We start from the raw sequence: 27,215 nt of genomic DNA, 5'->3' as shown, positions 1-27,215 counted from the left end.
CCCAGGCCCTGACTGTTCTGCCTTTTGCATCATGAGCTTAAATAAAATTGCTTTTACTTAAACTTCTGGGAGCTATCCCCTCCCTAAATGGCAGCATAAGTTATCTCATCATTCCTTGCCCTCCTCAGCCTTGTTTCTTTTCTCTCTTATCAGGCCTTCACTAAGTTTCTCCTCTCTTGTTCATCTCACATTGTCTTGAAGTTCCCTGCAAATGGGTAAAAGGCTGAGGGGCAACCTAATAGCAGCCTGTTAGGACCTGCAAGGTGGCTCTCCAAAGACAGGCCCACTTCTTGCAGTGGTGAATGACAGGAGGACAAGAAGCAGTGGGGATAAGTTGAGAAAAGTGAAGTTCTCAGTGGACATAGCGGGGAAGATAATGGAGAAATCAGTCAAGCATTGAAAAAGATTGACAAGAGAAACAGTGTGCTCTTCATCAGAAACACAGCTAGGTGGAGCCTTGAGCTGGTCTGGCCTTCTTGTTGACCCTCCTTTGAACAGAAGACTGAACCAATGACCTCCTGAGGTCCCTTCCAGCCCAAGTAATCTTCTAAGTTTTTTTCTTGCCTTTGTTCTCATTGTCCTCTCCACCTATTTCAGGCACAATACCATCTTGATGAAGATGGTATCTTTCTAGCTCAATTTCACTTCAACATCCCCAGGACTTGTTTTTTCCTGCTAACTTAAAATCTCAGCCTTTCATTCAGACTTCTGCCTGCTAACACCTATTTATGAAACTTGGTTTAGATGCAGCATAATTAATCCCTCTCTCCTCAAGTGCATCCCCTTGATTGCTAAACCATCATCTATTCTGCTGTTCTTCTGCCTAATCCAGATGTTCTTTGCAATCCTACAACTGGTTTTGCAGGTTGCAGAGAGGATCTAAAAAGCATTTCAGTCATCCAGACTATTTTGGCTGCGTCTGCCTGAGTTTGTAGAGAGCTGAACACCGTGAATTTCCTGTTGGTTGCAGAAGGTACTAAAATCACTCTGATTTCACTCCTAAAGTGCCAGTACTTCAGTGTTTTTCAAAGCATGGAGGATGGCGAATGAGAGAGAGCTGTCATTTTGATGTTCAAGAAAACACTGCAGAGCTCAAAAGAGATGTGTTTGAGGCTGCCTTCCATAAAAGAGGCTTCATTCTCAGCAGTCTGGCAACACGCACTTTAAAATTTGATTCCAAAATTACTTGCTAATGATGAAACAGATTACATTGTCTTTAAACAAATATTTGCTGTACACTGTACAATTTTCAATTCTTCTGAATGCAGCTGCAGGAATGTTGTCCAGTTGTATAACATTCCTGTTGCTAAGAAGTAACAAAAATAAGTGTAATTATTTATCTTGGATGTCTAAAAAAAAAATTTTCTGACATTTCTTGCACAACGTTTGTTTGAGTCTGAGTCATAATGCAGACTCTTATAATTAGTGCACTAACTTCCATTAATTAGGCTGACACTTAATTGGATCTATAAAAAGCAACCGTGACATGTCTGGTTTTAATCAATTACTGCATACTTCAGTCTGGTTCTTGACTGCTGCAGTGATTGTTAATGACTTTGTATTACTGGGAGACCGAATACAAGAGCTCTGTAGATACAACAGTGAGTCTAGAGCTGCTTGGCTAGTTGGAGCTTTGGATATCCTGTTGGTCTTTTTTTCCTCTCCACCTTTTGGGGAGGGTAAGCAGGTGCTTGCAAGCACAGTGAGTGTGTGCTGAGTTTAGCTGCAGTTCCTGGGATCCTCACATCTGCTGAATGCAGTCCCAGCAGTCTTGGACTATGTGCTCTTTGTGTTATGTCCCTGCTGTAAAAATCAAGTGCAGGTAGCACTTGAAGAGAAGAACCAGTTTTATGCTCAACTGATGAAACTGGTCCTCAGCTGAAATTCTTGGTCCTCATTTTACAAGTAAGCTAAGTTGAGCCAGTATGTTTCTGTCTTGAATCCAGTGCATAGTCCCTTTTCCTTCTCTGAATACCTCGTCATCCCTATTCCAGTCAGTGGTAGGATCTGTAGGATCTGTGTCAGGAGAACATGTGTGGAGCCCAGCAGCTGCACTTCATCCATGTGCCCTGGCAACGCTGTGAGAGCTGCAGGGGTTTAAGAAGCTGTGGCTTTGTGAGTGACAGTACTGGCTGTCACAACCCTCTGCCCACATGTTCCTCCGCCATAGTAGCCACATTTGTGGTGACTCCTGGAAATTTATTTTACTTTGTGACTGAGGCAAGCAAGAAGCCTGTGGGCAGCTCAGCTGACCATCAGTGGCAAAACAACACCATGGCAAGCTTGATAGCTTAGGAGAGCATGAACCTGTCTTGTGTCCAGGCTGCAGCTCCTGCTTCTCAAGCAGTCTCTATGCCTCAGGAGATGGCTCCAGGATGAGATGTGAAGTCAGGCAGCTTCATTCCTCTATGCTCCTACAGCTTTCCTTGAAATAGATGAACAAATCCATTAGCACATGCCCTGAAGTGCTTCGATTTGCTGCCATTGTACTGAAGTAGAATAGAATATAGATACACGTTGTAGTCAGCTGAAACATGTTGCATTTTATATGGATTTTAGTAATTTTTTTGATACAGTTGCTTACTTCTTGTAGTTACTGTAGAATTTGAGGCTTTGGAGGTTTTAAGCAGTTACACCCAAACTTTGGAATGTGGCCTGAACCATGACTCCCTTTGTTCAGTAATGCACCCACTGATGCTTTTTCATGTTGTGATTGCTACGTGCAGAGTTCATAAAACCAATGTCCATCTGAAAAATGAAAAAAATTAAAATTAATTATCCTCTTCCTGGCTGTTATAATGCAATTTTTAAAGAACATGGGTTTTTTCCACTTTGAAAGGAAAAAGATTTAACCCAGTTGTTGCCTCCCAGCATGTTGGTAATGTATTTTAATGCCTTAGAGCAGGAGTCAATGGGGTGATAAAATTTGAAAAACATCTTAGCTACCTGTTTTATTTAAACCTTTGGAACATTTTGTATCACTCCTTTGTAGAATATCTCCATTAGCTAGAGCACGGGAAATGATTATTTGAACAAATCCTCAACTACTCTGGTGGCTTTCATCAACCCAGCTTGAGTTTTCATTGCTAATCAGTCATTTTATTGACTTTAAGTAAAAACAATAATATCAAAACTAGGACAAAGCAAGGCTCCAGTGACAATAAAGTACAACACTGTTGCATAGAAGGGTGGAGGACCCAGGCTGATGAGGTCTTTGAGCCTGGAGCAGACGACTTCTATGGTTCTGAGTAACTCTGAATGTCCTTTGTCTCAGTTTTCCTGTATTCTCCTGCCTATGTAGACTAACAATCCAGTGTCTAGCTCTGCTGTGAGGTTTAATAAACTTCTGGGTGCTTTGCCAGATAATTAGGGTATGTGGGTCACTTTGCTGTTAATTAGTCAAGTGTGCCTGGATCATATTCAAGCAGAGGAGGATGATGTGGGAAGGATCCTTGTCCCATCTTCTGTTTTGTGCCACTGAAGCTAGAGCAGAGGCTGTGGCAAGGGGAGAGCAAGTCCTGGAGTATGTTAGGAGAGTACTGTACACATGCAACCTCCTGGGCATTGTGGATCCCTTTGGAGGTTGCAGTCAGAGAAGCTGCTGCATTACTTCAGTCTGACTGGCTGCAGGGGGAAGTTGGCACTTCCCAGTCCCTGTCTGGGAACTTAGTCAGCTTTCTTTTTTTTTTTAATTTATGTATTTATTTTCGGCTGCTTACAAAAGGAAGTACAGTCCCATCTTGTCGCAGCATGAGCCAAAACCTCAGCACTCAGCACAGCAGCTCTGCTGCCCAGGCCTAAGCCTCACATACTGCTACAAAAGTCCTTGTCGAGATGCAGCTTTTCTCATCTGCATTTCCCCAGAGGGCAAGCAGAAATGGCCTGTGAGGAGTCTTTAAAAACTCATTTTTCTGGGTAAAATTCAGTCCCTTCTGTTGCCTTTTCAACAGAAATGTGCATTTTCATTGGGCAGAATCCAAACCACCAGACAATAGTAATGGGAATATTATTTTTACACTGAGGTTAAACCCCAGATATTTCTGTCCAACTCTGACAAGTATTTTTAACACAGTCTACCCAGGTCAAGGATTTAAAATATTCTGCCTCTTGTCAACACTGCTGGGCATCTGTACCTTGCTATCATCATTAGGAGCCCTGGACTTCCAGCTCCTCCAAAAACTAGACCTGGGAAACATTGGGCTGATACTTTGAATGGTCGCCCGTGTGTGTAGTTTTGTGCACAGGGCCAGAACATCTTTCAAAATACAAATTTCAGCATCCCTGAACAATCCCATTCATGTTCAGGTCAAGCACTGCAGCTAACTGGTGCATCCTAGCAGCTGAGCAAAGTCACCTGCTTATTTCAGTGGAGCAGGCAGGTCCTCCATGCTCAAAATGAATATGGTCATGCCAGAACAGAGTGGAATTAAATCAGATGGCTCACTTTATTAACTTCCTCACTTCCTAAGAGAAAGGACAATGGGTAGATAAACTCCTTGGCTTCAGGGTCACCTTGCTGAAGGTTTCTCCTCCTCTGCTGATGTTGTGTGGTTTATTGTATTTGGATTAGAAGTTACTTTTTCTAGATTTTCTTGCAGTCTAGATTTTAGTCTCTGTATGGCAGGGAGGGGTCGGTGCATTATGGTATAGGGGAACACACTGTGTTGAAGGGTTATGTGCTGCATTCATTTAGCATAGCCAAGAATGAGATTTGGCATAAGTCACTGTTCAGTTTAACTTGTCCCTGCAGATCTTGCCAGAGTAATCAATATATTTTTGTTTACATAGGTATGTGTTGTATTTTGGGGTGACAGCGAGGGCACCATGAAAATGAATTGTTCCCCTCTGCCATGTCAGTAGTGTATTTTTATGACTTACAGTAGAAAACACTGGGGTGATGAAGTTTTGAGAAACATCTTTGCTCCCAGTGTGTACTGGTGTGGTTTAGGACTTAGCCCTGAGTCACAGGAACCCGCTTCTCCCTCCAGCTGTGTCACTACTGTGTGATGTGACCTTAGCATTGGTCGTAAGCTGACTGTACAGGGATTGCATCTTCTTGATTAATAGCCTTGTTCAGAGTTATATGCCCTTGGTTCGACAGCACAAATAAGTCTTTATTACCTCAGGAGCAGCGTGGAGTCCTGGCTCAGAAAAGGAGCACAATCCATTCCTGGCTTGGGAACCATCAGCACAATTAATTCTATTTGGATTGCACTATAAAAGTTGCCAGTAAGGCAGAGATGCTGTGGCCTACAAACACTGCATGAGTTTAATTAAAAGAATGATTTGAAGCAGCTTTGGGTACAGATACTTACTACTTCTCTATTGGTTCTTCTCACTTCCTCTATAATGAAATGTCAGTGAACTCAAACGAAATGAGCTTTCATTCTGCATGGCAGAAAGCTCCCAAAGGTGGCTGGTTCTGGAGACTGTTTTAGTAGTGTGTGAAATAAAGGTGAAAGGGGGCAAGTTTCTCCCTTCCTGGCTGTCCATAGGGCAGAGAACACAAGTGTGGCCTGTGCAGCAGTGAGCCTCCCTGATCCGTGCAGAGGATGGCTATGGCCCAGCAACACTTCCAGGTACTGCTTTGGTGTCCAAAGGGACTCCTGGCAGCCTGTAGCTAAAAGTGGCTGGGCCCTTCACTAGGCTGGGGTGAGAAAGCTCAGTGTTTTCCAGGATGGGGCCCTGGCTTTTGATGCATTTCAGTGTGTTGGAAGGAATACTGTGGGTATTCTCTTGGCCTCCACATTAAGCTCAAATTTTCCCAGAGAACTGGGCAGAGCAAAATACAGTCACAGAAAGGGAGCAATTAATTAAGCAGCTCTGTGCCTTCTTGTGGTGTCGACCCCGGCAGCGCCTGTGAACTGCATAAATGCTCTCAGGCTTGCTGTCCAGAGCTCTGATCTGGGCAAAACTGCCTGCAAAAGGACTCATTTCAAAGCCTCTCTTGTATTCTTTGGTAGCACGTACAAGGAGAGTGTTACAGACATTACTGCTCTGCCTGTAATGGCTAAGGAAAAAGGCTCAACAGATTAGTGAGCTTTTTTTTCCTCTCCTGTGTGTATGCTTTTGTTGGAGATGAGGAATTAGCACTACTGATTTTTTTTTTTTAAAGACCCTTGAGTGCCCATAACCCAAACTGACCTAGGCACTTTTGGAGACTTAGGCAGAATTTTCAAGTTATTTTTAAACACTGTAAGTCTTGTAGAGGTCTGGGAATGTTAAATGATTGATTATTTGCATCATAGAGCATAGGAGTCACAGCCCTGCACTGAGGCTCCATTGTGCTAGGTGCTGAATGCACACAGAACAAAATGTGACTGGGTTTGCTCTCAGTACCATGAAATCAGAGCTGAGTCAATTCCCATCCCTCTTTCCTGATATATCTGTACATGCTCAGTGTGATACAGCAGTGTATCAAATCACAGATATGTTTTTTTATAGCAGATGAAGTACAAATAAAACTTGATTTGTATAGTGGGCATTTGCTTAACATCTTGAATGGCAGGGCACAGTAAACAGTATATAAATGCCTGGATGGAAAATAATTGTTCATGCACAGAGCTGATAACAATACTATATGTACTTTTAGCTGTGTTTCTCTGTTATGTCCAGGCCTCTGGTCAGTGCTGCATTGCTGTTACCAGATGACTTGCATTTACTGCGCTCCTTTGATCGCTTTGCCAGCGTGACATCTGGCTAGTTTCCCTTTGCTAGGGTCCCAGGATCCTGGAGAAGTTCTCACAGTTACTTGTATCTGTCTTTTCCCTTTTGAGTTAGCATGAGAAATGAATGATTCCTCCCCTCCCTGCAGATGGGGGTTTATTTGATGGAGAGGGGGGCTAGGGCTGAGTGTTGTTTTTCCCTTTTTTTAAGGGTCAGACAAATTCAGCCCCACACCAGTGATGTTAGGTTCTACAGGCTATCACAAAGCCCTTACACTTGCTGTCTCCTTGGGGTAGTCCATAGAGTTGCAGTGCTAATGGTTTGTTTTGTAAACATAGGTGGTTCTCTGTGTACAAGTGCCTAGAGCTGAGGAAAGACAAAAATTGGTTCCTGTGGGAGTTGTTCTGCACTTGCCCTCCCCAAAAGCTGTCTTGGGCATAGAGAGGCTTTATTCTTGCAGTACAAAATTGATCTCTGACTATGAAGTGTTTGACCATGGCTGACATCTTGGAGCAATAAGGGGGTGGGTCTTTTTTATTTCTGATTGATTTTAGGTATCTTGCAGGCAGCAAGCCCCTTGGAAGATGAGTAACTAATCATCATGCTTGGGCTGCTGATCAGTAGGAAATAAGTGCAGTTCAAAGTACTCTTAGTAGCCTTGGTTGCTGGAGACTGTCCTGCCACAGTAACTGAAGTGTCAGTGCCTGTGCGTGGACAGCTGCTGAGAAATGTCTGAAACACCCTGAAGCCAGGCTGTTGCTCTCTGGGAAAGGATCTCGTGCTAGCCAGCTAGTGTCACACTTTAGTTTTCAGTGTTACTTTGAGGCCTTCATGTCAGTGAGACATTAGAGACCTGCACATCATACTGAGCAGACCTGAATGAGTACTTAGAGTAATTGTAAGCTTTTCACAATATTTTCATCTTGTGTCTGATCCTGGCTCAGTCACAAACTGAACTTGTGACTAAACTAATTTATTTAGGAAAAATTCTTTCTTTAACTGAAGGGCCTCAAATTGAAATATTTTAGCAAAACTGTGAAACGTGGGGGCAGGTAGAGCAAGAGCCTGCCTCTAACTCCTGTTTCCCACTGCAGGCCAACCTCCACAACCTGGCAAACAAAAGCTTTTGACCAGTTCTGCCTTAAACATAAAATGATTTTGACTGCATGACTCACTGTTTTGTATCTGTTGTTTGTATTGCTATAGCAGTTGAGGCTCTTAAAGTTTGGATCCAAGACCTTGTTATGCCAGGTGCTCTTTAGGAGCATGGGAAAAAAAACAAACCAAAAAGGCCATGTGAGGAAGAACATGAGTTTCTGTATAACTCAAGACAACAGGTGGCTACAGATGGGGGATCACAAGGAACTGATGAAATAATAGTGAATGACCTGTGCAGTGAGTAATAGTCTTGGTACATCACTTATCTAAACATTGCTGAGGTTTTGTAGATGCTACTGCAAAAGGCAGTTTGAAGGAGAACGATGGAGTAACAGAATTGTACAGTAACATCTCAGCAAGTGAGAGGGCAGCAGAGGGAAAAGCGGTATGCTTGAAGGAAGATGTTTGCTGCAAAATCTAGTTAGTTGGTTGTAGATGCTGTGGTCTTATATGAGGGAGTGCAGGTACAAGAGCAAAGTGGAGACAGAAAGTGTGTTTCTTGGAGGAGGGAAAGCAGAGCCACGGGGAAAAGAAACCTACAGGCAGGCTATGTATTCAGAGTCTTGACCTGAAGCTTCTGGTGTGTTTACTACTAGCAACTCAAGGAAAAAGAAAGTGCTTTTTCTTTGGATCATAACCTTTAACCAACATGTGACATGAGGGAACAGATGAGTGAAGCAGAATGCGTGTGTTCCTTTATTTGTAGCACAGATGTCTCCATAAGGGGCAAAGGAAAAATGCTGCTTTTTGTAGTGTTGTTTATTTAAACTTCAGTTGAACAAAATTAGCCTGTTCAGAAACTTCAGTGAACGTCCTTTTTAAGTTGAAAGCTTGCAGAGCAAGATGCAAGTCAAATGCCAGCCCCAGCAATTAGCACACATCCTTTCATGAGCGTCAAACCATGATCAGGTTCTTTTTCTTTTTCTCCTACATGCTGTCTGCAGCTAAAAATATCATCAAGTTAAAGATGTACCAAAGTTAGCAGCTGCCCAGTTCATGGTTTTTCTGAAGCAGCTTGCTCTCTTCTCCAATCATGGTTTTCTTCCCATGCAGCATGAGAGGAAACACAAATGTCATGGCATGTATTTGGGAAGTTCTCACTGGCTTGTGGGTGTCCAGGAGCTCAAGCACTCTTAGATCACAGTGTAAAAGGTATTGCTTGGAATGCAGCTTCCCACATAAAATCAAAACTTTTAAAGGTGTGTTGGTGTTTGATAGGGAGGTTTCTTACAAAGGAAGTGGAAACACAGCATGACATGGCTGCAGAACAAGAAAGGATGGATTTAAATAGCCACCCAGAAGGTGGCTGGAGAAACGGCTTCATAATAGCAAATGCATTGATTGCTTCAGCATTAAATGTTCTCCCCGATGTGTTCTCTGCAGTAGGGACCCCTTTCAGCTGAACCATTTTTAGCTGTGTGGAAGGGCCCAGTTCTTTATCTTCATGGCTCTCTGAGCAATGAATTTCTGTCTTACCACTAGAGGGGGACTGCACGCCATACACCTCCCATCCTGCTGGCCTTCACTGGCCACCCCTCAGTGCCCACCAGCTCAGCAACTCCAGCAGCACGACCCAGTCTGCTCTGGTGAGCACTGGGGTCTCACAGCACCTGTGAAGGTCAGGCATTGCAACCAAAGAAGTGTAAAGGCAAGTGGATGAGGATAGCATGATTGGTATAGTATCTGCATGCTTCTCTGGTTAGCCAGTTCTGCAGAATGTTGAGTTTTATTCCTACACAGTTACAAAAAGTGTCCTGAGCACGACTTGCGTTCAGAGAAAGCTGAATATTGTGTGTGTGCAATGTCTCTGAGTCACAAGGTGTGACTAACCCCTCTCCACGCCTGGATGAAGGGACGTAACAGCAGTTTTTTCAGCAGTGCCATTGATGAAATGGCAGTGTTAAAAATGGAATTGAAACATGATTGTTCCTAGATGCTGGGAGAAAAGTGAGGGCTTTAGGTGTAACACACCCAATTGTGTGCTGGACCTAACCTGCCTGTTCCCTGCTGCCTTGCAGGGCTTTTACTCACGTGTTCACCTTTGGCCCAACGTTCCGAGCAGAAAACTCGCAGAGTCGCCGGCACCTGGCAGAGTTCTACATGGTGGAGGCTGAGCTGTCCTTCACTGAAAACCTTCAGGACATCATGCAGGTGGGCACTCCAGATGTCTATGCAGGACTGGTGCCAGAGTTTCTTCCTCCTGTGCTCCCTGCCCTCAGCTGAGCTCCTCTCACCCTATGTGAACCAAGTAGAGGTTGCACAGGTATTTCCCAAGGAGGAGGGTTTGCTTGGCAGAGGTGAGGCCATGGAGAGGATTTGGAAGGGAAGATACAGGTGCACACAGCCCTCATCTGAATGGGAAGCTCCACAGTTTCTGTATTGCCAGGGAATGTAAATGTACTTGACTAGTGCTAATGAGTGGCACTCTCCCTTTCACAGTGTTCAGCACCTTTTCACTGAGTGAGCAGTGTTTAAGCAGTGTGCTCTGTAAAGGCCTCCTTGAAATCTGCATTGAAATCTGAAGAAGAAACAGCAGTTTCTGGCATGCAATGTTCACTGTGGCTTTAGCAGACTGGAGGAAATCCTTAGTCAGCTGGCTTTTCATTTTTCAGGACTGACCTCTCAGTAACAGGTTAACCACATGATGGATGCCTATACACCTTACTAGTCTCAGCATAAGCTATCTTATACCCAGTAGGACTTGTATGTAAACATACACACACACTCTCATTTATCAGATAAGCTCTGTGGAAAGTGATTGAAAAAATAACCTTATAAAGAAAAATACCTGAAGCACTGGCTGCAGATTTATAAAATAACATCCAGGTGGTGGTTTCTTCAGCATGGGTTATAAACAGTGCTGAACCAGCGTGGCCTGAGAGCACAGCTGGTGTGCTCTGTATGCTGCTTCTGAATCTGGGATGTCTGTATGGCACTGGGCTGTGTGGACTGATCCATTGGGAGTCTGTGCTCCATCATGAATAGCATCCTGCTCTTCCTTTTGTCTTCCCTTTTCTCCACAGCTTTGTGTATTCTTAGAGCACAGCCTGTGTATATGTACACACCTTAATTCCTGAGCCCCCTTGTTTCTCTAGGTAATCAGGAGTCAATTGAAATCTTCACTACTTTTGTCTAGTATAATAAGCACAGTCTTCTGTTAAGTGGTGTTTGAGCCCTTCGACACAGAATCAACATACTTGTGCAGAAAACCCTAATTTTCTGGGTTTTGAAGTATAGACAGCCAATTCAGACAATTCAGAGAAATAGATTTGAGAACTGTTCTGGAATTTGTAGGGCTTTTATTTGTGGGGAAAGGAGGAGCTTTACCTCTCAATTTTGCCTTTGTTGTTGCTAAGTATTTTATGAAGTCTCAGCTTGTGCTCTCTTTAAATCTTCCCAAAGTCTTTGGCAAGCACTTTTCCCTATAGCAGAAAGTCTCCTAGCAGCCATTATTTTGCATTCCTCGTAGTGAGTTTGTATTGCAACAGGCTTAATTTTGTGGTGTTCTTACTTGAGGAAGTGTAGTTCCCAGTTTGTTTATTTTTAAACCATTGGGCAACCTCTCTTAGAACAAAACAAACCAAAAAAAAAAAAAAATCAGCAGAAAACCCTGCTAGTTGCTCTAAAGCCTAAGTGTCTCTCCTGGTGTAACTGACCTAAATTCAGTGTTCTCTTATGTATCTGCCCATCAGGTATTTTGTCTGTTTGTTGTCATCTGCAACTTCTTTATTCAGGGAAAAATGCCCAGTTGAAAGCCTTCAGGGCTCTTGGCCAGGGTTATTATCTGAACTTTGTCCTCACATGAGGAGATGGATTGTTAAAAATTTATTTTTAAAAATGCTATTGGACATTTGGACTAAGTAGCTCTCACTTGAGCAAGTTACTTTGCTGGGAATGCTCAGCTTCTTCAGGGACATCTTGAAGTATTTGCTTATACACCATTAAAGAGTCTTGCTACAAAGATGTGCATGTTTACCATTCACTGGTGAGGCTTGAGATCTTTCAGCCAAAGCTCTAAAAGAAACATAGTTTTCATTATGAAATAAAAGGAAAAAAAGAGATTTAATAACCAAGCTACATGTATTTGGGAACAAAGGGCCTGAAGTCTTAGAGCAGCGGCCTTTTTTCCCTACTGTAATTGCACAGAGTAGTGCTCAGTTATTCCTAAATTAGTAGCACAGTTCTTGTGAAGTCTCATGTGTCTTAATCATGCAATCTAAACTTCTGTTCTGTGCCAAAATGTGTGCTACAAAGAAGCTTTGACTCTCACAGTACTGGTTTCACAATACTTTCTGTGGAAAGTCCCGTGTGCTCAGTGCAGTACTTCACGCTGCATGGCTGGGTGATAGTATTTCTGCTTTAGTGTACAGGTACATGTAAGGGTATCTAAGGAGGGACCTCTTTTTGTAAGTCAAGTTAAGAAGCTGGACCAGGTTACCCCAAGGCACTTCACCTCCAAAATGGATGAGAAAGAGAAGAATTTAGAAAAAGGTCAGGTAGACAGGAGAAGAGGTCCAGTTGTGGAAGTGTCTGGATTCCCTAGAATCATCAGCCCACCAGTGCCTGAATTGGTGGTCCAACGTCTCCAGTTTTGTTTGTTCTCTGAGATGCCTGTTATCACTCTCTGCCTCTCTCTTCAATGCTGTGTCATGTAGTTGTATTTGTAGGCCATTATCTTCTATTTTTCATTCCACTGTATCAGCAGTGCAGTATATTTAAAGGATCCCACTTCACTCATGACACTAATGGAGTCTCAAAGAGGCCATATGATACAGTCATTATTGAATTTCATCAAAAGCACATACAAAGCCATGCTAGAAAAAGATATTATTTAGGCTGTAAAGTTAGGAAATGCAAGAAGGGAGTTTTCCTCAGGGCCTTGTCAGGAGTTTATGCATAGTGTTAGTCTTCCTTAACAAGATTATATCCTGGCACTATTGTCTCTTTAAGGGATGGAGAATATTTCTCTTTAAGATGGGGCATACAATTTAACACTAAGTATTTGAGCTGTGTCCTGAGGGCAGGAGTATTGTCTTCCACTGGTTATGTACGTCATCAAAATTAATTTGCTGTCATTACAGCCTAGTGACATGGAGCATTATTACCTCCATTTTATAGAGGGGAGTCCAGGCATGAAATGAAGTCAGGTACCGATTCTGGGTGTCAGCTTTAGAGAGGTTGGATCTAAAACATGTATGTGGTTTGATTTCCGGACTAGTTTTCACTTGGCATTCTGTCTTCAGTACCAAGTCTGAGGCACTTGGGCAGGTCTGACTGCAGTCTTGAGGGAGCAAACACTGGTAATCACATGGGAAGAGTTAGTTCTAAGAGTTTTGCACAACACTCTTTGGGGATATTGGGCTATCTGCAGGACATTGGGCTATCTGCTATTGTTTGAAGTGGCATCCAATTGCCATAGCTCAGGCTTGTTCTCTTCCCTAACTTTTATCAGCATTCAGCTTCAATGGTCAGTGGAGCAGTGGTCTGGCAGACAAGTCTCCTTCCCTGCACAGTAACAGCATCTCTCCAGAATGGGGCTTGAGCTGTTGGTTGTATTGCTGAGAGAGGAGATTTTATGACCAAGATCAGATGCGAGTCCTCCCCTCTGTGTGTATGGGGACACGTAGAGTGGGTATGAGGAAGCATGGAAGCAACAACAGTGGTCCACTGATCAGTGTTTCATGTGTGAGAAGCCTGTGATCTAACACTGCATCCACATGCATGGCCCAGGTAAATACATACATAAAAATCCTACTGGCAGGTCATGCAATTTTTCTTATGTAATCTTCCTTATGTAATAAAGATGATGATTTGAGCCTTTCTTGGAGTGCACAGCGCCTTCAATTACTGCTGCTGACTTTTACTGCTGTTTTATTGATTATTTGCTCTGTTTCAACTCTGGTCATAATTTTATTTGGGAAGAGGATAAGTTGCAGTATCAAAAGATCCAGGGTAAAATTAAGCAATACCTTTGGGAGCTGCTCCTAATCAAAATTGAACTCTTAGCCATTAAACAACAGAGCAACATTGGGAAAGGCCAATGTTGATACTGCTGAAGTTTCAAACATGAAAATCAAAAGAGAAAGGCTAAAATGATTGATGGAGGGGAGAAAGCTTTAACCACTGTCCTCCTTGCTTGCCCCTCTACCTACACAGTTTCCACAACAGCATTGTGAAGCAACCACATTATTGGGCTTTTGGGACATCCAGAGTCCCACCTCTGAGATGAGCTACTTGCTGTGATTCCAGTGCCTTTTTTTCCCTGTGTAAGTCTCCTGTCAAACATGTTTCTTTCAGAATATGTTCAAACCAATCACTTCACCTATATCTCATACTCATGTGTTCCCTTAAACCAGCAAGCCAGTGATTACACTTCTCCACTCATTTCTCCTATAGCCTACTTTGCAGCCCTTCATTATGCTGTCTGCTTAAAGACATAAATTCCCAGTTTGAGAGATTTTTTCCTCCTTTTTTTTTTTTCCATCTACTGTTTGTGCCTAGTACTTGTTTGGCATAAATAAGAGCAGTGAGGAGGCCAGTGTATGACCCACGTGTCTGTCTTTTTTGCCAGGATAAAACCTCAGTCTCAAACCTGGAAATATTTCTCAGATTGTTTTTCCCATACCACCCACATCTTTTTTCCACAAGAGGAAGCTGCTTATGTTGAATGCTGTGGGAACCTAATTGTTACTTTATCGCAGTGAGGAAAAAAAGTGCTAATTAAACAACATGCCTTTCCAAAACCAGATGATACTTTCATTTTCTAGAAAGAGGAAGCTTAATGTAAAATCCCTTCGTCTCTGCCTGGTGAAACCAGATGAATTGCTAAGAAGTTTTCTAATTTCATTTGCATAAGCCTTTTTCTAGCTACTTTGAAGAAAGTTCAAAGCTGACTCTTTGGTTATTTGCCACTCAGTAGCAGGAATGCTGGCTTTTCATTTCCTCTGTGTTTGAGTACCAGGAGGCATAAAACTGTTCATCTGCATATGATAATGTTGTTCTTTATTTGCATCCTCCCTTTTTTTAAAAGGAGAGGCCAGGTTGATGCAGGAGTCTTGAGTCTGAGTTTGGCTCAGAGGAGTCCAAATAGAGTGCTTTACCAGCTCTACTAGGCTAGTGGGATGTAGAGGTTATTCACCAGCACAGAGCAGTGCTTCAGCAGGTGTGAAGGATGTTCATCTAAGCACAAGTTTGTACAACATGCCTGAAATCTCATCTTGGCTATGTCAGCAGCCCAGCTGCTTTGTTTCTGTGCCTTGTGTTCCTCTTACCCTGTAAGGTCTGGTTCCTTGTGGGAAGGAACTGCTTCTTCTTGAGATCTGCTGACCTTTCCACAGGTTCATCTTTCCACAGTCACAGGCTTTGTGGTGTCTAGGGGCTGCCACTCACCTAGATATCATTAGTGGAAACTTCAGTTCTCTCAACTCTGCAATTAATGAATTAGTTGTTACACTCACAAAAAACAAACAAACAAACAAAAACAAGAAAAAAAACCGAAAAACCCACAACCAACTAGGAATGTGCCAGAACTTTGACATGTGCTTTGTAGGAAAAACCTTGTCCCTTCCCAGGCTGAGATGACATGCAGCCCCAGCTGCATTGCTCTGTTTTTACAAAGAAAATGAGAATAGGAGGGTGATTTTGAATAGGAGGTGGGATGGTCAGTTGATACCACAGGTGTCAACTACCTGCTTTGTGCTGGTGTAAGACTACAGGAAGCCATGGGAACTCTTAGTCTGCACAACAGCAAGTGTCTTGGATGGTCTGCTTTGCTTAACCAAAAGAGAAAGTGACTCCTAAAACGGGTTGATGAAAATGCAGCATCCCATGTGGGGGTTTTTAATGGCATTTTAATTTCTTAATGAGTGAAGCCCGTTTTACTGGATGAGTATATCCAAATTGGATGATAATGTCATTTAGTTAATCCACATTAGTTTAGGGAAATGGAATCACATCTTTTTAGTTTCTCAAACATCCCTGCATTGATGTGTCCTTTGCTTTAGCTCTCTACTCATCTTGTACATGTTCACTTTGCCCTTACTGCAGAGTCTCTCCAGCTGAGAACTGTTTGATGGGCTTGCTTTACACACTGCATGTTAATTCTCTTTCCTTCAGTTTTGCCTTTTCTAACAACAAAGCATAAATCCGGAATTGTTTATTAAAGGACAGATGCCTCACTAAGAATTAATCTGAGACTGGACCCACAAATGGTTCTAACGTGTCTGTGACTAGCCAGGGTTGCTGCTTGAATATTTTGGCTGCGATTTTTTTCACTGGACATACCTGACTGAAGATACTGACTCCATCAGCCAACATTGAAGCCCTAAACCCATAACAAAAATAAAGGTTCCAGTCCTCTTCAGCTACTAAGCAAACCTGCTAATTAGGAGCATTAATGAGGTGTTTCCCTCTTACACAGTCTGGCCAGGCAGAAGGATAGAAACTCCTGTACCCTTTGGCTGATGTGTACCATGTTTCATTTATAGTCTGGGACACCTAAGCAATGTTTATTTTTCATACATTCCTTTTTTCTCTATTAGGTTATGGAAGATCTTTTCAAGACAGTGACAAGCACTGTGCTCTCCAAATGTCCTTGTGATGTTGAGCTATTTCATAAATACATAGCTCCTGCACAGAAGGTAATGCATGTGACAGGAAAGAACTGCAATCCTGTCATGTGTTTTGGGGGTTCTTAGCTATAGGAAGACTGATTTTTTTTCAATTTTTTTTTTTTTATTGTGTTGTCCTGTGTTAAGAAACTGTGAAAAGCTAAATATCGGCTTGAGCTTAAGTGATTGTTCAAGCCAACAGAGAGAGGACACACAACTTTCTGTAGCTGGTAGCAGGTATGGTAGAACTGTAGTTGTCTCTTCATCTGGTAGCCTCTGAATCATCAGCTTCAATAATTGGGTAGCCTTTTAGCACTGAATGGCCAGGAGTGGATTTTGATCCGTATCTAGATCAGAATGCAGTCCTACAAATTACAATATAGAGGGAGGTCACTTTCCTGAATTTGTCTTTGAACCTTAAAGGGTAGCTTTACATGTTTATGTTTTTTCTTGTTTTGACCAAGGGCAGGTTGGAACAAATACTGAAGCACAAATTTATGATGTAAGTACTATTTCAAAATGATCTTGCAGAGGGCTTTTGGGGAAAGAGTTTCCTATGTTCTTTTTCTTTCACAACTCAATGTCTTCTGGGTTAGCATAATGTCTCCAAAAGAGCATGAGCTTCAGTTTTCTTTTACTGTTTGTCAGGTATGCCCTTTCAGCTCTGCATGAGACTGACACCTGAATCTGCTAGTCTTTGGCTTTTGCTCCCCTGGACAAGATCCTCAAATGTATTCTCCTTCCAGCATGTGCCTGCATAGTGGTTGCTCACGGTCCTGCTTCATTTTGGCTTTGATGCTGTGCTTTCATTCACAATTTCACTCCAGTGGCTCTCTTTTTATGAAAGTGTTTTATGATATTTAACAATCCCAATTGAATTTCTATTCCCATTGGTTGTGTAGCTCATAATCCCAGTTCTCTTTGTGTTAAAAAGCTGAAAGGTTTGGGTTTCCCTTACTGGCACCCGAGGGTGCCACCTCCTCCTCACTCCTGCTTGTCTCTTCAAATGGTGGAACTCTCCACTAATCCCACAGAACATTGTAGTGCTGCTCATCCCAGCACTGGCTATTTTGTTAAGCAGCTGCAGCCACACCTGGGCAACAGGATCATGAAGGATCCCTTTGCCTCTGCCTGCAGGAGCACCATGGGAGTCCTCAGTGAAGTCACCATCTCCCCATTTCAGTCCTCTTTTTGGACCTAACTGATAGTCCTGAAAGGACAAAATTGTGCTGGGCTTGTCCCATGCTCCACAGAAAAGGAGAGAGAGACAGATCTTCTCTTTCCCCCTCTCTGTCTCTCTCTCTCTGTCAGCTGCTGGCAAATCTGGGGCATTCCTGGCTTACACACATCGGTTACACGTGTTGAACCTGTGCCAGTGATACACCTCATTTGGTCTGTGGCCTTGCATAACCCAAACATGTGGAGCAATATATTCCTTCTTGAGGTATTTCCTCCAGAAGCCTTCCCTGTTTTAGTGAAACCTTTTAATGGGTTGTAAAGAGCTTGTGCTCCTTAGGGAATTTGGTTTTTAATTGGATTAGCCAGTGATACAAAGTTGAAATTATTGTGATCATGTTATTCTTTTCTTCTCTCTGTCCACAACATTTGGCTTGGTATATGGAAAACTTGGCTGCCATGTTATCTTCCACTGAGTCTTGATTTCCAGTTACCAAACCTGGAGTATTGTTCACTGCACTTTTTCTGTTTGCTTTGCCATGATGCTATTCTTTTGTGCTGGTGGAAATTGGTGGAGAATCTGCTTTCAAATCTGCCAGAGAAGCAGAGAAACATTACTGCATGTAAATCTCATAGTTTTTGCAAAGTAAAGTGGAAACATTTGAGCTACAAGCCCTTTGCACCCTGGGCTGTTATTTTTGCCTAACACACCCTGGACTAGAGCTATGTTGTTGTAACTATACTGATGAGGACATATTGTTTTCTTTTAAAAAATCCACCCATTTCTATGAAGCAATTCCCTGCAGAGCTCACTACTGACTAAAATGCAATATTGCAATAATGCAGAAGTGTTGAGAGCTTAGCACTTCCTGCACTACATGTAGCTGAAGCACAGGAAAACATACGATTCTTGCCATATTAAATGCTTTTTGGTTTCTGTCCAAAGAAGCATTGCTGGGAAGTCTGACATTACACACAAGTTGGCATGGTGGTGGGGAAATGCCTCCTTAATTTTCCAGCATGGCACTTAGCCATAAAACTTTGTTGTTCCTTTCATAGTTATCTTAAAGACTTTTTTTTTCCTCTTGCAGAATTTCCTACAGTGAAGCAGTGGAAATTTTGAAGCAAGCTCCTCAAACTTTCACTTTCAAGCCAGAGGTAGGTTGTTGCCAGCTAGTTTGTCCCTATGCAGAGCCTGAACTTTGTAGAATCTCCTTTCTCTCTCTCTCTCTCTCTCTCTCTTTCTCTCTCTCTGATACCACAGGAGTTGTTACTTTGCACAGATTATCTGCCTCCTGGGGTGTTTTGTTTGCTGGGTTGTAAACCCAGTGTAACTTTTGCCCTTTGAGGTTGAAATGGGAGCAATACAAGGGGTGAGATGTGTAGCAGGAGAACATGTAACACTTGCAGGGAAGGAAGTGATGAGATTGCAGTTGAAGGACGAAGGCTTTAGCAAAGGAACTTCTCTTTCCTGAATGTAAGTAGTGCTGAGAGTGTTGCAGATTCAGTAGCAATTATCTAAAGAGTTGCTGTAATAGTTCTCAAAAAAAGGAAAGACAAGATGATAGTACTGAAAGTTTGACAAGGATTAATAAACCAATACCATATGAAAATGCCATGTAATCTACATGTAGGTAAAGGGAATCCCTTGTCTTTCCAAAGCATAGATGTTGACTGGGAAAAAGAGTAACATGCTAGTCTTTCTAAAGCTATGAGAGTATGGTTTTCTAAAAATCATATTTTGCCCGATTTCAAACACGCACCCACTCCAGTATGGGACAGCATTTATGACGGTGCTCATTTTATGTCTATATTGTTTAATCATTATCTCATTATGATACTTCAAGGAAAATAACACTCTGGCTGAAGCCACCCATATAGCCAGTTGGGTAACTGTCTCATCTCTGTGCAAAAGTGGGTGTAGAACCTCAAATCTTTTCTCTGTACTACCTGGATCTGAGACAGCAAACTTGGGATATTTTAGTATAAAGAGAGTCTGGGGGAGGTCTGTTCCCCTCTTCCCCTTCCATTCCCCCGATATTCTTTGCATGTCCTATAAACGGACTTGGGGTCTCAAGTCAAAAGGCACAGGATTTATAACATCCCTGGAAAAAAGGGAAAGTGAAGGGCATTGCAAATGACCATGGTTTCTGATAACAAAGAATTGGTTAATAGGGTGCTAGGTTTTCTTAAGTGAGAATTAATGTAGCATGTAACAGGACACAGCAGGGAAGAGAGTAATTAGCCTAGGAAAGCTGCTTTCTATACACCAGAGATAATACTGAAATAAGGCTGGTTTTCTGGTTCAAGTAAGCTGGATTTGGAGAGGTGCCTGTTTTCCTTTAGATATGCAGTGTGTGGTTTGGGGTTTTTGGGGTTGGGAATTTTTTTGCTTGTTTTAGGTTTTCTAATTTGATACCAGATGCTTGGGCTTGATGCAAGGACAATCTGGCCCTGTTCTGTTAACTTAAATCATATTATTTTACATGCTTTGCTCTGCCTGAAAACTTGTGAAACTGTCTACTTCCCAGTAACCTGTATGAGAAGTTGCTTTGCTTGGTTTCATGTTATTCAAAGAAGCACATCTCTCTGAGCAGGGATTTTGCTGGGTCTCTTGCCATGGGCAAGAGGCACCCAAGCAGATTCCCAGCCCCCTTTTGCTGTCCTTACAGTGGGGCTGTGACCTCCAAACAGAACATGAGAAGTACCTGGTGAAGCACTGTGGGGAGGTTCCTGTGTTTGTGGTTAACTACCCATACGACCTCAAACCTTTCTACATGCGGGACAATGAAGATGGACCTCAACACACAGTGAGTCCATGGGTCACACCTCCACCACTTCCTTGTCTAGGAACATGTCTCAGCCTTCTGATAGATACTGTCTGCTAGGCCTGCCCTCCAGAAGTTCAAGATAAGATGTGACCATAAGGTGATCCTGTCCATTTTTTTCCTGTTGTAGAAGAAAATACCCAAAGCAGAAACAACAGGAGGAGGAAGATTCGGGGGGTGGGACAGTGTTAACTTTTTGCTTAATTGCCTTAAGACATGTTTGCATAGTTTATTTCTTTTCCTGGTAAACTTCTGTACTATTAAGTGAAAGGCATAGAATTGGATGGCTCCAACTAGTCTGTGATTCTCTTGTCATCCAAATGTAGCCTCCATGCAATGCTCAAATAGCAGATGGACAGAAGAAATAAGCTCTTTATCAAGTCTCATGCCTTGAAATTGTGATTTCTCAACTGAATTGAGACAACCTGAAGCATTGCTTCTGCTAAAAAGAGCAACGACACCACCAACAACTGTGTCTTCAGTGGCTTTGATTCTAGCAACATTTCAGCTTTGGGATAAGAAAAATAACTCTAGAAGACAAACCAGAGAAGATAGACAGTGCAAACCTAACTGCCTAAGTGGTAACACTTGGATCTGGCAGATGAGTGCCATTGCTACCATATCCATTAGAACTGGTTATAGGAATGGGGATAGATAGGGCTGAACACAAGCAACAGCATCAGAGCAGGGAATCAAGGCTTCAGAAAGTTTGCCCACATGTTTTTGCTATCTTCTGAGCTGCTGTTGGGTTCTTTATAACCCCCCCACAGGTTGTCACCAGCCAGATGTCCTCAGTCTGAGACATCACTGCTGTCATTTAGGTTTTCTGTAAATTTCTGATGTTTATCCTTGCAAAATTTCCTCCCAGCCTCCTTCTGTCAACAAAAGACTTTTCAAGTATGTGCAAATCCTTACCTAGTGTCCTGCACTCTGGAAATATTACAGTAGGGTTTTACAAAAAACCATCAGTGTTAACTTCTTCTGCTAATTACTGTGTGGCTATATGGCATAACTTCAATTAGTTTTCTTTCTTTGAAGGTCGCAGCTGTTGATCTCCTTGTACCAGGAGTAGGGGAGTTGTGTGGAGGCAGCTTGAGAGAGGAGCGACTGCCCTTCCTTGAATCACGCTTACAGAGGTATGGAAAATCCACAGATGCCAGGAGACTAGCCTGAGCAGGAGAGTGTTTCAGCAGCTCTTTGTGGTTGGCAAGACAGAGGAGGAGCAGAAGGGCAGCTAATAGTATTTAAAAGAAGCCTGCTTTTGTGTTTTTGATATCTATTTATCTGAGTAGATGACTGCAAACTGGTGAAGAAGTTCTTGTGTTTCTGTCGCAGGTGTGCAAAGGGCCTCTGTTTTAGCTCATCAGAGAAGTTTTCTTTGTTCTAAGAGGCCAGGGCACTAGAGTGCCTCAGCTCTGCTGCAACTAACTGGAGCAGGGTCTGCTGTGGGATACTTCATCCTTTTCTTCAATTTTTGTGGCTGAAAGTGGATTGTGAAGGTGGAACTTGTCACATATACAGAACTTAGATATCTATTTGTCATCATGTTGTGTAACTGAGGAATTGCATTTTTGGTCAGAAGCTTTGCCAGTTGTGATGCAGCTGGCCTCAGTGACTGGCCTGATTTCAGAGAATATGGCTCTTTGCTAATAGTTTCATGGGAAGCTTCACTGGAACTGCTCAAGACGTGTACTGTGTTATGGGGGCTCCTCTTTCCCTGCTGCCTTAGTCTGCATCTTGTTACTTTTGGTAGTTTTTGGCTAACTTCAATGTCAGAATATCAAAGCTGCTTTTTAGTTAATAATTGATGTTATACATTGGGTAACTCTCCATAGGCAGTTGTTCTCTGGATCCTATCTGATTGTTCAAAAATTTTGTAGAATCAGAGAATGGTTTGGGTTGGAAGGTACCTTAAAGACTATCTAGTTCCAGCCCTGCTGCCATGGGCAGGGACACCTTCCATAAGATCAGGTTGTGCAAAGTCCCATCCAGCACTTGAACACTTCTGTTTGGGCCAGTCATACTCTGGTGCAAAGCAATGTTGGAGGAAGGTTAATCCCAAAGTAACACCATTTGCACATTGGGAATTAATTTGTTGCTTAAATCAGCCACATGCTCACACAGATAGATTTAGTCAGAGAGAAGAGCAAAATCTACTTCAGCATAATGAATCCAAAAGGCACCAGGCAATTAAAATTACCAGAACATTAATTCTCAGTTATTAGTGTAGGATGGTGATATTCCCTGTGCTTCCAAGCTCTCTGAAGCAGGCATGCTTCAACTCATGTAAAGTACAATGTTGCCTGCTGCACTTTTTCAGTCAAAACTTTTTGCCAGTATCTGAGTTCACAGTCCTCAGAAGGAGGAGAAGGGTACATACATGTGGAGTTCAAAGCCAGACTTTCTTGTTTGTCAGGAAAGTCATAGAAAGCATTTCAAGATAGAAATGGGGTGTGTCTTTTGTAAATCACACCTCCTTTCACAGGTTTTTCTCAATTTTGAGTCCTCAGGATCTGGTTTTGTTAAGCCCAAATACTTTAGACCTTTAAATTCTATTTCCTGCAGAACCAGCATAACCTTAGAGAGAAAAAACAGGATTCTTGTCTTCTTATGTATGCTTCATACAATAGTTCACCAGGCTTTCCCTTTTCTTGTAGCATGCTCTTCCAGGCAAGTGCTGCTTGTGCAAAATAACTCTGTTCCTTTACTTAAAAGGGATTTTCTTTGTATTTCACAGATTAGGACTCACAGATGCCTATCAATGGTAAGATTCCACCTTGCTCTGCAAGCTCTTTTTCTTCTTTTGAGACTTATTTAACCAACTGGGGTGTTGTTTGTTTGTTTGTTTTCTTTTCCTTTTTTTTTTTTTTTTTGGTTTGGTTTGGTTTGGTTTGGTTTGGTTTGGTTCTGGGGGAACAGTTTTTGGCCCTGTTGCCCTGCCATCACTGCCAGCCTAAATGAAATAGCCAGTTCATTTAAGCAAAGGTTAATCCAGTGCTACTTAGTTTATGCCTCCAATTTGTCCACCCACGGCACAGGTTATTCCTCTCAGGATTGCATGTGGTGGATTAATTTACAACCCATAATGATTTTTGATATTAAATCAGTAGGCTGTGTTGGAAGTTGGGTCAATTCTGACCACTATGCACGAGATAAACAGGTTACAGAACCACAGCAATTTGTGACCTTTAAGAGGTCTATGAATAACTCCCTTTGCAATTGACAGGGCAATTGGGTCGAAAAATCTTCCCTAACAAAGCAGTTAAAGCAATTAAAACTGTCCTCCTAAGGAGACAGATCAACCTTTGAATTAACAGTTTAACCCATTAAAATGACAGAAGGTTCTTAGTGTTTCTTGGTATGTACTTCATCATAGATACTGTGAGAGTGGTAGTGCAGAGAATTAGAAGGATATTTTCAAACATTCTGCAGTATTTGGATTGATCATTTGAAAAAAACCAAAGTATAGGTTCTTCACTCTCATCTTCCCACAGTATGAAATCACTGAGGAACAGCCCAGTGTATGGCAGATCTTCACATCATCCATGTATAAACAGGATGAATTTAATTTCTTTCTTTGTTGTTTTATTTGTGGCCCAGAATACACCATATCCCTTTATCAGAGGGAGGGATTATCCTGAACAGGGTGATAAGTTGTGTGGTTAGATGCTGAGGTACAGCCCAAGGAAGTCTGGTGTTCCATGGCAGAGCCTTCCAGCACTACTATGATAGTGCAGCCCTGCTTCATGCTTCCTGCAAGAACAGATGAGGACATTGCCTGTCACCCATTTGCATTTTCATGTGATATGTAACGATCGCATTCTGGAAACTCTTCCTGCTGTTATTTTGTTTTGGAGACTCTTTCCTCCTTTATTCCCTCCACTCCAACACAGACAATGTAACTTCCTGGAAAAGATTAATGCTGTTGTTACCCCCTGCCATAGCAGGGTCTGGTGTCCTAGGAAGGTGCAGGATAGTAGTGATTCTGGATGCTTCTGGACTACAGTCCAAAATCTGCCAGAATACAGGTAGGTGCCTTGCCAGCATCCATCTTTTCAGTGGAGGTGGCAGGGGAGACTAAAATTAATCTCCTCCAATTTAGTGATTGAATTGAGTCTCCAAAGCTGGCTCTCAAACTCCTGGAAGAATGGTTGAGTCATTCCTTTTTAAATATAATATTTGCTGACTTTTGAGTGTGATCTCCTTTCAAGTTCCTTAACCATTGCCATATCTCTGATTCTACCTGTTTTCTTCCCCCCACTAAGCAAGAGGATATTGTCGATCTGACTGTTTCTAGGATAGTTTCAGGATTGCCTTGTTTTTGGTTGAATCATAAGGCAGAGGCAACTGATGATCTGAAATACTGCTCTGCTACCTGCCATTCCTATCTTTTAGAAAGTTTTTCAAAAGATAGATAAAGTGACATGGTCAAACTCTATGAGTTTTCTTTGGTACACTGTATCTTTCCTGTTAGGCAAGTTTCTTTCCATATAGAATATGAGTTGGAGTAGTATTTGACTAGATTTTTTAGTTACTTTATCTTATTTTCACACTTCTTCCTTTGAATTGTAGACAGAAAATAACTCAGAGCTGTAGATTATGATCTTGGCTAAACTGAGAGGTCTGTGGAAATGAGGTGGGAAAGTCGAGTGATGAGAGTACTCTGGGAGTTCATTGATTTCTCTGTGACCAGGGAGTATTAAGTATATTGCCTTGTAAACAGGGGACTTGATCCTGTTTGCAGCCTCCAAGTGCCATCTTAAAAGTAACAAAGCAGGTACTTTGTAATGAACAATGTGTTCCCAGAACCATTAGTGTGCGCAGCATTTCAGACAGTCTTGCTGTGTGTAAGGCACTGCTTCCTTACTCTGAATATTTTCATGTGCTTCAGTGGAGACAGTTGTCTCATACTGAACCCTTTACAGTCCAGGTACCCTTTTGATCTTCTGGTGTAACACTGGTGAAAGTACACAATAGCAGAGCAGGTGTTGTCTGCTGACTTCAGGTGGATGTTACTCTGTTGTTTTGGCCCTGCTCCTGCTCTGGATGAAGAAGATTGAGCTGTGTTGGGCTCTTTAACTTCTGGGAATCTTTGAAACTTGAATGTCAGAGTATTCTGTTGGGTTCTCGTGTGGCAGGGTAAAAACGAGGAGTCTGGCTTAGGGAAAAGTAGCACTGTGAGCCACTTGGAGCCCATGGCCAGTGACTACACTCACCTCATCCTTTAACCTTTTTCAGAGCCCAGTGAAAACAGGTAGCTCATCACTGTCCTTGGCAGACACCTGGTCCTATTACTCCTCTTTTGGGAAGAAACTGGAATGTTGTGCTGAGCCAGACAGCGGCAGGCAGAAAGTCAGGGGGGGTTTTCCTTACACACACACACACAGTAAAATATTTAGTTTAATGGACTACAGAATCTTTGTTCTTTCAGCCTTACTACTTTTTTCAAACTGGCCACAGAACCTTCAGCATAGCAAGAGGATTGCATAACAGGTTGAGATTGTATTTGTTTTGAAAAGAGACTGAAAAGAACACATTCTGTTTATGAATGGTCACTAGGAGGGCACTGCTCTCACTGCTGTGCAACACAGGGAACTCACAATGATTATAAAAGAATATAAATCTTAAAAGGATGAACGGAAATTATCTAACATGGAATTTGTTGCTGGGGGATGTTGTTACAGCACACACTTTAGTAAGATTGAAATCTCTGAAGATCTACTCTGAAGTGCTCAGGTCTAGAGCAGGAACATCTGGGCTAGCTGGGGTTGCAGAAACTTACTTCTCTTGCAGAATAATGCTGCACAGTCCACCAGTTGCCAATAGAGTGCTCAGCTCCCCTCTTAAATATGAGCTACTAGCAAAAACAGCTAGACTAGTTCACGACTCTTTTTGAGGTGAGAAACATCCAATGTCTGTAGACTACTGAATGTAGGAAAACCTCAGGGAGCATTTTCCAGCCTAAAGGGATTTTTCTCTTCATCTGCAGGCAGTTACTTTTTCTTTCATCTCTGAAGAATGGAAAATTTCTCAATTCTTCTGCTTCTTCTATGCACAGTCATCAGAAAGGATTCACAGTCTTGATCCTCAGCACATTTAATTCAATGGACTTTTTCCATTAACTTTGATGAATTTTGTTTCGCTCCTTTTGCCAAAATGGCTTCTCAAAGTGCTTTGAGATCTACAGATCAAAGTCCTGGATAAGCAAGGGTAGAATTTATTATTATTGTTCATCTGGAAGTAGCTGAGTTATTTCATCTTCTTACAATGACTTTATAAACTCTGTTGCCAGCAAAAAGGGAGAGAAGATGCTGGGCTTAGTCTCAACTGCCTTTGCAAAGGCTGATGCATTTACAGACATCATCAGAAAAGTTTGTGCTGTTACTTTTATTCCTGGTTACAGCTAAAGTTGTTACCAGCTGGTGTGGCAGTTCTGCTCAGAACTCCTGAGCTGGGCCAGACTGATGTACCACAGCCAGCACCCATATCCCTCACATTTATGAGGTCTTTCCTGTTTCGTGAGTCACCACTCTCAGCATCAGTCTGCCCATCACCTTCCTTGCAAACCCTTGTAAAGCTGTGCAGCGGAGCTCCCCAGGAGCAGTTCAGGGTACCTGCAGAGACTCAAGTTCTTCTTTATGGAGTCTGTGTAAAGTGGATAGAGATGAAGACCACCATGCAGTTGCACAGCCTACATGTTCTTACCCATAAGCATAATCCTCATCACAAGATGCGGGGTACACACACCAAGCCTTAGTCAGCCAAGCTAACACCCAGC

General features: G+C 42.4%; 1 protein-coding gene across 8 annotated transcripts in view; it reads left to right on the top strand.

The window, feature by feature from the left end:
* Positions 1-27,215, top strand: part of NARS2 (asparaginyl-tRNA synthetase 2, mitochondrial) — a 48,635-nt gene that overhangs the window by 18,985 nt on the left and 2,435 nt on the right. For 6 of the 8 annotated variants that reach the window (XM_053936452.1, XM_053936451.1, XM_053936456.1 and 3 more), the window contains 7 exons: positions 9,843-9,975; positions 16,365-16,463; positions 16,898-16,935; positions 18,701-18,767; positions 20,282-20,419; positions 21,476-21,573; positions 23,175-23,201. In XM_053936452.1, coding sequence (XP_053792427.1) covers positions 9,843-9,975; positions 16,365-16,463; positions 16,898-16,935; positions 18,701-18,767; positions 20,282-20,419; positions 21,476-21,573; positions 23,175-23,201 — 600 coding nt within the window. The remainder of the gene's footprint in view (positions 1-9,842; positions 9,976-16,364; positions 16,464-16,897; positions 16,936-18,700; positions 18,768-20,281; positions 20,420-21,475; positions 21,574-23,174; positions 23,202-27,215) is intronic. The other 2 variants (XM_053936454.1, XM_053936455.1) reach the window with 2 other exon arrangements.

The sequence above is a fragment of the Vidua chalybeata genome, chromosome 2 (assembly GCF_026979565.1).
Source record: "Vidua chalybeata isolate OUT-0048 chromosome 2, bVidCha1 merged haplotype, whole genome shotgun sequence".
Taxonomy (NCBI): domain Eukaryota; kingdom Metazoa; phylum Chordata; class Aves; order Passeriformes; family Viduidae; genus Vidua; species Vidua chalybeata.
The sequence above is the reverse complement of the archived record's forward strand: the minus strand, read 5'-3'. Positions and strand labels throughout refer to the sequence as shown.